We start from the raw sequence: 11,352 nt of genomic DNA, 5'->3' as shown, positions 1-11,352 counted from the left end.
CCACCCTCGTAACCATCAAAGAATGTTTTCTTCTGTGTTTAAACCTTTTCTTGAGTTCTTATAATAGTGGTCTTATACAATATTTGTCCTTCTGCAACTGACTAAATTCACTCAGCGTAACGCCTTCCAGATTCCTCCATGTTATGTTTCATGGATTCATTGTTGTTATCATTGAGTAGTATTCTACTGCAAACACACTAGTTTATATATGTACAGATTTTAATCGAGAACACTAGGCTAAGGTGCTAAAATATCTACACATCTCAATTTGGATGTACCTATACCCACTGCCGTCGAGTCAATTCTGACTCACAGCAACCGTACAGGACAGAGCAGAACTACCCTACAGAGTTTCCAAGGAGTGACTGGTGGATTCCAACAGCTGACCTTTTGGTTAGCAACCAAATGCTTAACCACTGTCCCACCAGGGCTCCAACAGGAACCTCATATATAACGTCTCAAACTAAGGCTATTATCTTCATCCTCAACGTTTCTAATCCTGCTTAATGGTATTGTCAATGACTAGGTTCCCCCTAGTCCCCTCCACCCAGCTTATCACTTACATTTCACTGGATATCAGCTCCTATTGATCCCACCTCTTAAATGTGTCTTTATTCCCTCCTCACTTCTCATCTGGATAAACAAACTGATCTTACAGCCTCTAGTCTTACAACTCCCAATCCCACCCCAATACTGCCACCAGAAATGTTATCAAAAAGTAAGCATTGAAAAGAAAAAAAAGCATGATTATATCCTTCTGTTGCTAAAATATTTCAATGTTTTTACCCTACTTTCAGGCTAAAATTTAATCTGCTTAAAGTGTTTCATATTCTGACCCTTTACCCATGCCTCTCTCTTCAACTTAATTATTACACATACTTCCACATATGCTATATGCTCCAAACTTATGGAATTTTTTCCAAGTTTCTTAAAACTGATTTAGACTATTGATACCTGGATTTTTCTAAGAAACTTCATGGGCAAATGGATTAAGACTTTGACAAATGTATATAAATTATAACATTGGAAACTACTTTAAATTTTGCAAAGTCAGTGGATACAGAGGTTAACTTGACCCATTTCATCACCAGAAATGAAAAAAAAATTAAGACTGCCTTATTTTTTAAAAAATCAAAAATAAGGAATTCCCAAATATGTAGTACAAAAACAGATTTAATACTCAGATAAATAGAAAAACTAAAAATTGTTGTTGGAGATATAGCTAAGAAACTTGAAATAAGGTAAAATTTAAATATTATATATTAAAGTACAATTATTTAAAATATATACTGTATCAGTGTATAGAAACTTCTTTAAAATGATAAAATGTGTGTAACAGCTAAGCAGTAATTTTTCAATTTATTCTACTCTAAAGCAAATGTTTATTCACTAAAATTGAATGAGTGTCTAATATATGTTGGGCCCTAAGCCTAAGTATTAGGGATACAAAGAATAAAGCCTCAGAGACTGACAGACACGTGGAAAACACAGGAGACATAAATTCAAAGTAGTGTTATTCATGTTAAGATAAATGTAAATATATGAAGGTACCATGGTGGCACAAATGACAGACTGGATCCTCTATTTCTATGAGCTGGAGAAAGCACCACAGAGAAGATGCTAACCTGTGTGATCTTGAGGAATATGACTTCACAAGGCAAGTGGGAAGTGGAAAATGCATTACAGTCACAGAAGTATAAAAACGACATGGCCCTCTGGGAAATTATTAGTACTTGGTGTGCCTGGAGGCCTGGTTGTGCAGTGGTTAAGAGCTGGACTGCTAACCAAAGGATCGGCAGTTCGAATCTACCAGCCGCTCCTTGGAAACTCTACAGGGCAGTTCTACTCGGTCCTATAAGGTCACTATGAGTTGGAATCGACTCAATGTCAAGGGGTTTGTTTTCTTTTTTTTAAATGGGATACTCAATTTAAAAAGAAAAAAAAGACATGGAAGAAAATGTATCAGAAAGTTTGGGGCCAATGTCTAGGTTCCAATCCTAGCTATTAACCACTTATTAATTCTGTGACTGTACAAATATTTTAGTTCTCTCAGTGCCTCACAGGTTTACAGAGCAAATTAGTTTCCCATTCAATTGTACACAAATTGTCTCATGACATTGGTTGTAATCCCCGCAATGTGTCAAGCACTCTCCCCACTACCAACCTGAGTTCCCCATTTTCATTCATCTAGTTTTCCTGTCCCTTCCTGCCTTCTCATCTTTGCTATTGGGCATGTTGTCGTTTTGGTCTCATGTATGTTCTAAGGAGCATTTTCCTCACGTGTGTTATTGTCTATTTATAGGCCTGTCTGGCCTATTATTGGGTGAAAGGTGACTGCTGGGATTGGCTTCAGTTCCAAGTCAGAAGGGTGTCTAAGAGCCTCCAGTCTCAGTCCAGTAAATTTGGTCTTTTGTATGAACTTGACTTTTGTTCTACATTTTTTCCCCCTATTCTAACCAGGACCTTCTATTGTGACCCTGGTCAGAGCAGTTGGTAGTGGCAGCTGGGCACCATCTAGTTCTTCTGGTCTCAGGCTGGTGGAGGCTGTAGTTCCTGTGGTCTGTTAGTCCTCTAGACTAATTATTTCCTTGAGTCTTTGGTTTTCTTCACTCTCCTTTGCTCCAAAGGAAAGAGACCAACACTGTATCTTAGATGGCCACTTGCAAGCTTTTAAGACCCCAGAAACTTGACCAAAGTAGGATGTAGAACATTTTATGAACTATGTTATGCCAACTGACCTAGATATCCTACGAGACTGTAGTCCTCAGCCTTCAAGCCCTGTAACTCAGTCCCACGAGGTGTTTGGTTATGTCTAGGCTGTCTCCATGACTGTGCCCCCTGTGTGCTCTATTACATATATGAATATACATGCTGCACATACAAATATGTATGCAGAAATATCCACAGCCAAACCTATATATATACTCATGGGTGTACGCCCATACAGACTCCCCCACCTATTCTGCATCCATATTCCACAGAGTTTTCAATAGCTGTGATTTTCCAAAAGTAGATCACCACGCCCTTTTTCTGAGGTGCCTGTGGGTGGATTTGAACCACCAAGCTTTCAGTTAGTAGCCAAGTACTTAACTGTCTGTACCACCCAGAGACTCCCTGAATATAAAGCTTAATAAAATACATCCTTCACTTTTGTGATATAACATGTTATATGAATCACAAAAACGTGTATCTAGTAAATCATTAAGTTTTAAATAAGCATCTACTATGTGTCAACCACTGTGTTAATTTAGTACCACAAAGAAATAATTAAATTTAGGTTCTATTTTTCTCATTACTTCACTACTCTTCAAATATATCTGATAAAAGACAAGATTCCTGTGTTTCCTCACATCTATGAAATCAGTAAGGAGAACCTACTATAGGGTCGCTATGAGTTGGAATTGACTCGATGACAAGGGGTTTGGTTTTGGTTTTACTACCTAAAAACAATAAAATTCCTACTAAACAGTTCATAAGGCATATGGAACAATGTCAAAATAAAAAAGTATCTAACTTGTGACTGTCAAACAAGAAAATTTATTGTTTCCATCTAATAAAATCTTATGTCACATTTTAAGAATTATAATCCTCAATATTATGAATTAACTATCTGAATAATCAAAGACATCTGATTCAGCTAGAAAATCTTATATAACATTTTAGAATTATAATGTTCAATATCAGGAATTAATTATCTGAATAATCAAACATATCTGATTTTTCCACCTACCTCTGAAAATGATGACTATATAGCTGTGTTGGAATACCAAGAATACGATCATATATAGCTGTAACTTCTCTTAGGTTTCCTTGTTCATTTTCCCAGTTTATATACATTTCCCACAGTCTGTCAGATCGGAAATCTGTTCCTGCAGCTAGAACAGCATGCTCAAAAGTTCTGAAAAATTAAATACTCTTAAGTCACCTTTCCAAGATAAAATCACTTTTAAAAAAGTATTTCTAAATTTTAGAATAAAACACTAAATTCAAATTACATTCAACTGCTTCTCATGCAAGTAGGGATTAAAAGATAGAAGAAGGAATAATAGAATGTATGAAATAACTGCTTTTAAAACGAGTGAGAAAACAAGGAATAGAAAAATGTACTTTTTATGTAATTTTACATTACATAAAAATCACAATGCAGAACATACACACTGCAAACATGTAAGAGTAACACAGTAGACCCTTAGGTATTTGTTAAACTTAAAATGCTCAACAGATTTATTTAAGGCAGAAGACAACAAAAAATAGGAATTTACAAAAAGACGTATTTTCAAAATAAATATTTAGAATCAACAGGGTTTTTTAAGCAGTATAAAACTACACTCCCTAAATTAATCTACAACTTTATCACAATCCCAATCAACAGCTCTAAGAAATTTGGGTAGAACAGGAAAAACAAAGTCTAACATGTATCTGGCAGGAAAGTGCAAAGACTGTTTTTGTAAAAGGACAACACAGCAGATGTTTGCCTGCAAGATATCAAAAGATATTTGTAAGCTATAGTAAGTAAAAGTGTGGCACTGGACTAGTAATAGAAAAAAGGATCAGCAGAACAGTGTCCAAGAAAACAAAACAGATCAATGAATATGTAAGATTTTAGTATATAATAAAGGAGGTATTTTAAATCAATGTAGAAAAGCTGTACTATTCAATAAAATGGAAAAAAATAAAAGGTGAATCTATCTCACAAGAGACACAAATTAAATGGCAGATGGATGAATGACTTAAACAAGTATAAAAATATTACAAGAAAATACACAATTTATATATTCTTGGTGAGATAGGTCTGTGGTACAAAACTCGGAAGAAGTCAGAAGAAGACTGAAAATTCAGCCACATTAAAGAGAAAGGGGGAAAAAAACCCTATATGATAAAAGACATCCTAAACAAAGTCAGCAGACATACCAAAACTGGATGAAATATGTTTAATCTGTAGAGATAAAGAATTAAGAATGTGTGTATGTACACACCTACCCAAGTACGTGTTTGTGTGTGAAGTTTTCAAGAGTAGAACAGACATTACTGTCCTTGTAGAACCCCAAAATGATTCAGGAAATTAATGAACCAGACATTCAGAAAAGTAGGGCAGAGAGGTGAACTAAAGACAGAATGTTTAGGAGATCTGCTTCATGAATGGTGAGGCCTTCAACCCCCTTTCCTGCCCAGCTATGGGATTTCAGAAGCTAGGCTTACATTCTCCAGGTAGATCAGATCATCCTTCTCTGAAGAAATAGCTCGACCCAAGGTAAAGATATAAGGACACAAACACTGGGATCCCCCAACAAAAACCTGAGTGACCACCTGAGTGTCTTCTCAATCACCCCACAGTGAAGCCCTCCAGACCAGCTAACAATGCCCCATTATAAAACACATAGAGCTTCTACTTAGCTTGTTAATATCTATCTAATCTTTAGAATGAACATAAATCCAGAAATCAGACATGTCAGAAATGAAAACAATCAAATAAAAAACTTTAGAGGAAACCATGCTAGAACCAGAGGAAAATTTAAACTGTCATTAATAGCCTTGAAGAAATAATAAAAAGATATGGTATTCATGAAACTAGAACAGGAGGCTGTTTAAAAAAAAAAATTCAGAAAACAAGGTTCTTAGTTGCTAAAACTCTGAAAGCAGCTATTAAAAATCCAATACAAGGATCAAAGAAGTATCTCAAAAAGTCTATCTCACGAAGTCAAAAGACAAAAAATAGGAAGGGAAAAGATAAGAAAATTAAATTATTAAACAGGAGGTCCAATATCGAACTATTAAAGACAACAGAAGGGAAGGAAACTATCAAAAAAAGAATATCCATAATAATGAAAATATTTCTAAGGATGTTACCATCACAGATTGAAAAGGCCCACTAAGTAAGCACGATGAATGAAAAAAAGAAATCCTATACCAAAGCACATGATCCTAAAATTAATTTACATTAAAGATGAAAAGAACATCCTAAAAGATTCAGTGGAGGAAAAAATAGGTCACATAAAGAAAACTAGAGAGAATGGTATCAGACTTCTCAACAGCAACATGAGAAGCTAGAAGACAATGGCGAGCTATCTTAAAAGCTTTAAGGAAAAATTATCTTTGATCCAAAATTCTACAGCCAGATCATCAACTGAGAGTGTTTCAGGCACACGAAGTCTTAGTTTTTTTTTCAGCCCAAGTATCCTTTATCAGGAAGTTATAGGATGCACTTCTCTAAAAGGCAGGCATGACCAAGAAAAAAGTGGGATCTAATAAATAGGGCATGAACTATAATGAAAAGAAATCTCAAGACAACTGCTGTACAGCAGAACTAGAAGACAGCAACTAACCAGTCCAGATTAAAGCAGAAAGGGTTCCAGAAAATATATCTCCAAGTTGTTGTTAGGTGCTGTCGAGTCAGTTCCGACTCACAGCGACCCTACACACAACAGAATGAAACACCGCCTGGTCCTGCGCCATCCTCACACAACCATTGCTATGTTCGAGCCCACCATTGCAGCTACCATGTTAATCCATGAGGGTCTTCTTCCGCTTTTTCACTGACCCTCTACTTTACCAAGCATGATGTCCTTCTCCAGGGACTGCTCCCTCCTGATAACATGTTCAAAGTACGTGAGATGAAGTCTCCCCATCCTTACTTCTAAGAAGCATTCTGGCTGTACTTCTTCTAAGAGAGATTTGTTCATTCTTCTGGCAGTCCAGGATATATTCAATATTCTTTGCCAACACCATAATTCAAAGACATCAATTCTTCTTTGGTCTTCCTTATTCACTGTCCAGCTTTTGCACGCATATGAGGTGACTGAAAATACCATGGCTGGGGTCAGACGAACCTTAGTCCTCAAAGTGACGTCTTTCTCTGCTTTTGAACACTTTAAAGAGGTCTTTTGCGGCAGATCTGCCCAATGCAATACGTTTGATTTTTCCCCTCACAAGAAGAGGGGAAAAACTGAAACATACAAATTATCTGAAAGGTCTGATTGTGTGGAAATGTGTATTTACAGCCTTTTACAAGGCTGTTGGATAGTGTAGAGAAACTTAACGCTCAAGAAAACTAAGCAAATGGAAAAAGAAAAAGGGGAAGGGGGCAATTAACTCCAGGAAAAACAAAAAACTATAAAAGGACAGTAATGATGATACATGACCCAGCTTGCTGTAAAAAATACTTATCGATTCAAAATGATTTAAAAACATACACACACAATGAAACAGATTTAATGAAATCAAATCAAACAGCTATATTGGAAAGATGGGAGAATGAGAAGGAAAGGTAGAAGTGTGTTAAACTTCTCATCTACCATAACAGATACATAATGTCTACAACTGACAAAGAGAGAGAAAGTAGTATAGAGATATCATTATAAATACTGTGGAAAATACCAGAAGAAACAGCTAAAATATTTCAAAGTGGATTTTGGAAAGGGGAAGGAGGGAGTTATTCTTGTTACAAACAATTTAACACTAGTTGACTTTTTAAACTATATGTACATACTCAGATAAAAATAAAAAACAAAAAATAAAATTACATTAAAAATTCCTATAATCAATAAGATAATCCAATAGAAAAGTGAGCAAATGACATGAACAGGCAATTCAAAAATGGCTTATAAAACACACAAAAAGATGGAAACCAACAGAAGCAATTTAGAGATATGCAAATTAAAATAATGATATGCCACTAAAGGAAAAAATTTGGTATGACTGAAGGAAAATGACTACTTTCATACACTGTAGGAGTTTAAAACTGATACCTGTTGGGTAAAGAATTTAACTTTACCTCAAGAATTTGTTTTTTGTCCTTGGTTCCTGAGAAACAAGCTCTAAAACCTTGGAATTTCTCTAACCACTGAAGTGTCTTTGATGAGGACTCCAGGCCACAGCTGAGGGCTTACATTGGGTGGGGACTAATTATGCCCGAAAAGACAAGTGATATCAATAGACCTCAGAGAAGAGACGCTAGAGATTGAATTACAAATTGAGACTCCCAATTAAAGCTCTGGACACTGAATCTCCACGGGCTTCCTGCACATGGGAGGGCAGCACATCCTTTTCTGGAGCATGGAAGCTCCACGTTGGGATTCCTCCCAGACCTCATCCTATGCATCTCTTCATTTATATCCTTTTTGCCATAATAAAACTGTAATAATCATAAGTATAGTGTTTTCCTGAGTTCTATGAGTCACTGTAGTGCATTATCAAACCCAAGGGAGTAGTGGGAACCAGCAGGTCAGAACTGAGGGGGGCCCTAGGGATCCTTTGGGCTTAAAGCTAGCATCCTGAGGAGGGCAGAGAAAACCTCCGAATCTGTAGCCAGCAGATCAGAAGTAAAGGTGTCATGAGGACCCCCAAACTTGCGGCCTGGCAGTCTGGAAGACTGTGCCGTTTAACTTGAGATCTGACCTAGCTCTGGTGGTTACAGGCAGAGGAAGAAGTACTGCAAGTACAGTTGGGAACATAATTCAGTAGAACTGTTAACAGAATAAATTGATTTGATTGGCATTACCTTACAACACCATTTTTAAAGGAACGTTTGGTATAACTTAGCTGTATATTCCCTTTGACAGAAGTTCCATTTCTAGCATACTCTACATAAATATTGACTTGTACAAGGATGTTCACTGCAGTACTGATTATTTCCTATAAATGAAGCCTCATCAAATTAAATATAGTACCTTGATACTATAAAATACTTTTACAGTGGTTAAAAAAGATACGATAGGGATTCTGAAATATTCTGTTAAATAAAAAAACAAGTCAAAGAATAGTATGTAAAAAATATACATACATTTAACTACATCTGTGTGTACACAAATGCAGTTCTGAAAGAATACACACCAAGGCACTAAACATGAGGGGAGTAGGATTGGGGATACGAGGAAAGGGGGTGTGGAATAGATTATGTATATTTTTTATAAGCATGCATATGTTTATTACATGTAATTTTAAGTGTAAATACTGAAAAAGAAGCTTATAAAAGTTCAATTCCAGTTTAGCATTCATGAGTAGTTATAAATATTAGAATACCTAATTATATCTTCAAAAAACATGTGAGTATCTATGTTTCACATACCCTCTTATTGTACTGTTTGTCTCAGGATCGCCAGGGTCCAATGTTTCTTTTAAGAAGTTTATATAATGTATCCAAAGGTCAACACTAAGAGGTATTGCCTGAAGCCCCCGACGATAAACCTAAGAAGAAAACAACAAACTGTACTTCAAATATTTAATTATTTCTTAACAGAGAGGCAACACTGTGTTATCCGGTGAACCTTAGAAATACTAATTACTGGAATTTTGTTTAAATAATCTACCATTACCATTTGGGTGGAGGTTGGATAGAACATGGCAATGTTCTGATCCCCACGTGCAGAGTCTTGATCTTCAAAGCGCAGCAGTCCCTGCATTCTGACCGGGTTGTGTGGGCAGGCTTTGGGTTACAGACCAAAGGGCACAGACCCATTAGAGCATCAATGACAGCGTCTGACCAAAAATGCAATAAGACGTAGCAAATGTGACTAGCAAACCAACTATATTGTTTGGAAAATGAGAAATAAATGTAAGTGAGAGAAAAGCCCTGCCCTACTTGTTAAGCTGCAGTGTAATACAGAGGCTTGCACTGCAAAGCTTGACAAACTGTAGAGGTTTAACGCACCTGCCAACAAAGAGAGAAAATATTAGCTACAAATGCCACAAGAGTGACAAATGCAAATAAAATACCCTATAAAATTGTTTGACCATAAATGGTAGGTACTGCCAGCCAAAAAAAAAAAAAAAAAGTTTGTTTTGTTATTATTTGGCTTACAGTACCTAATGGAAATAACTTTATTCAGTGTTGTACATACCTCATCTGATTGTTTAATGTTGTCATGTCGCTTTTCAAGGTCTGCATACTTTTTCCAGTAACCATAGCAATACGGATAGTGTATGAAAAATTTGTCAAATGCTTTCCTGGCAGCCATCAAGTGATTCTGAATAAAATAAAACGAAGTGTTTAAATATCTTGTAAGTTTTTGCCACAAAATACTTACGTTCTTTTCATATACATTGTCTCAAATTAAATTAGTGGCAGACTTAAAAACACACACAGAAGTTCTTATTACCTAGAAATACAATCTTATCCTTTGAAATAGAAGGAACTAATTCTGTCAAATAGCAAGGTAACTTTTTATTTCAGTAGTTTTACACACACACACAGACATACAATTATTACAAAACATTAGGCTTTGACTACCTACTAATACTGATTTTCCACAACGTACAAACTGTTATTTTTCAAACCTAAAAATTGTACATATCTAAAGTTATTCAACTTAACCTGAAAGTTGTAAGAGGCAACTTTAATTACAAAACAGTAAAGCCAAATACAGTATTATTTTATTTTTCTGTCCCTTGTAACATACCACTTAAGCAGTTACTAACCTCCTGTTCCACATACTGAAGCAAATATACCCAGCCTGTAAAATCTTGAGGATTATTTTCTACAGTTTTCCAAAATTTTTCATATTCTGGAGGGAAATTTGCTTCAGTTTCTGTCACTGGGAGGTCCACAGCATTTGCCATTTCATTTTCTTCTGTAGTTGCATTCACATTGGGAGAGCCATCAGGTGATTGTTCCATTTCTGTAACATTCATAATCTCAGTACTGAAATCAGCAGAATGTTCTACTGCTACCTCTGAACTGTTGCCTGTGCTGCCATTACTAGAATTTTTGTATTCATCCATGTGAGAATTTTGCATAGCTGTTGATTTTGCCTTCAGTTAAACAATGATCTGTGGAAACACAAAATAAAGATAAATATCTTCCAAATTCTAATGAAGTAATTTGGTATCATAAACATCTTTTAAAAAGCTCTACTTAGCTATTAAAGAAATAGCCTAATTTGATTCTTGATCTTTCCTGTAATCAGAAGATTTATTAGTTTCTATATTATAAATGGGAGCCCTGGTGGTGCAGTGGTTAAGAGCTCAGGCTGCTAACCAAAAGGTTGGCAGTTCGAATCCACCAGCCACTCCTTGGAAACTATGGGGCAGTTCTACTCTATCCTCTATGGTTGCTATCAGCTGGAAATCAACTCGACAGGGAAAGGTTTGCTTTTTTGGTTTTATATTATAAATGAAGTTCTGTAAGATGAAATTCTTCCCCTAAACTGCCATTTTGTTGTGGAGTTTTGAGTAAAAACGAAGTATCTCTGGATTTAGTTCCTCCATCCATAAAACAAGTAGCATGGCTGCTCCCTAAAGAAGCAACCATGTCTAGAACTCAATGATTCTTAGCTAAGAATCTAAATCTAAAATCTAAATCACTCGAAAACACCAATCTCTTTAAAATCTGTTCTGGAGGCTAAAGTAAAATTGACA

The 11,352-nt window shown here is 35.9% G+C and overlaps 1 protein-coding gene across 4 annotated transcripts in view; it reads right to left on the bottom strand.

The window, feature by feature from the left end:
- Positions 1-11,352, bottom strand: part of PRPF39 (pre-mRNA processing factor 39) — a 39,078-nt gene that overhangs the window by 10,268 nt on the left and 17,458 nt on the right. For 2 of the 4 annotated variants that reach the window (XM_004387878.2, XM_023741986.1), the window contains exons 2-5: positions 10,414-10,764; positions 9,837-9,962; positions 9,065-9,183; positions 3,731-3,898 (exon numbers count right to left, since the gene is read on the bottom strand). In XM_004387878.2, coding sequence (XP_004387935.1) covers positions 3,731-3,898; positions 9,065-9,183; positions 9,837-9,962; positions 10,414-10,731 — 731 coding nt within the window. In that variant the 5' untranslated portion in view covers positions 10,732-10,764. Of the gene's footprint in view, positions 1-3,730; positions 3,899-9,064; positions 9,184-9,311; positions 9,647-9,836; positions 9,963-10,413; positions 10,765-11,352 lie in introns of those variants that run through there. The other 2 variants (XM_023741987.1, XM_023741989.1) reach the window with 2 other exon arrangements.

The sequence above is a fragment of the Trichechus manatus genome, unplaced genomic scaffold, assembly GCF_000243295.1.
Source record: "Trichechus manatus latirostris isolate Lorelei unplaced genomic scaffold, TriManLat1.0 scaffold00196, whole genome shotgun sequence".
NCBI classification, from domain to species: domain Eukaryota; kingdom Metazoa; phylum Chordata; class Mammalia; order Sirenia; family Trichechidae; genus Trichechus; species Trichechus manatus.
The sequence above is the reverse complement of the archived record's forward strand: the minus strand, read 5'-3'. Positions and strand labels throughout refer to the sequence as shown.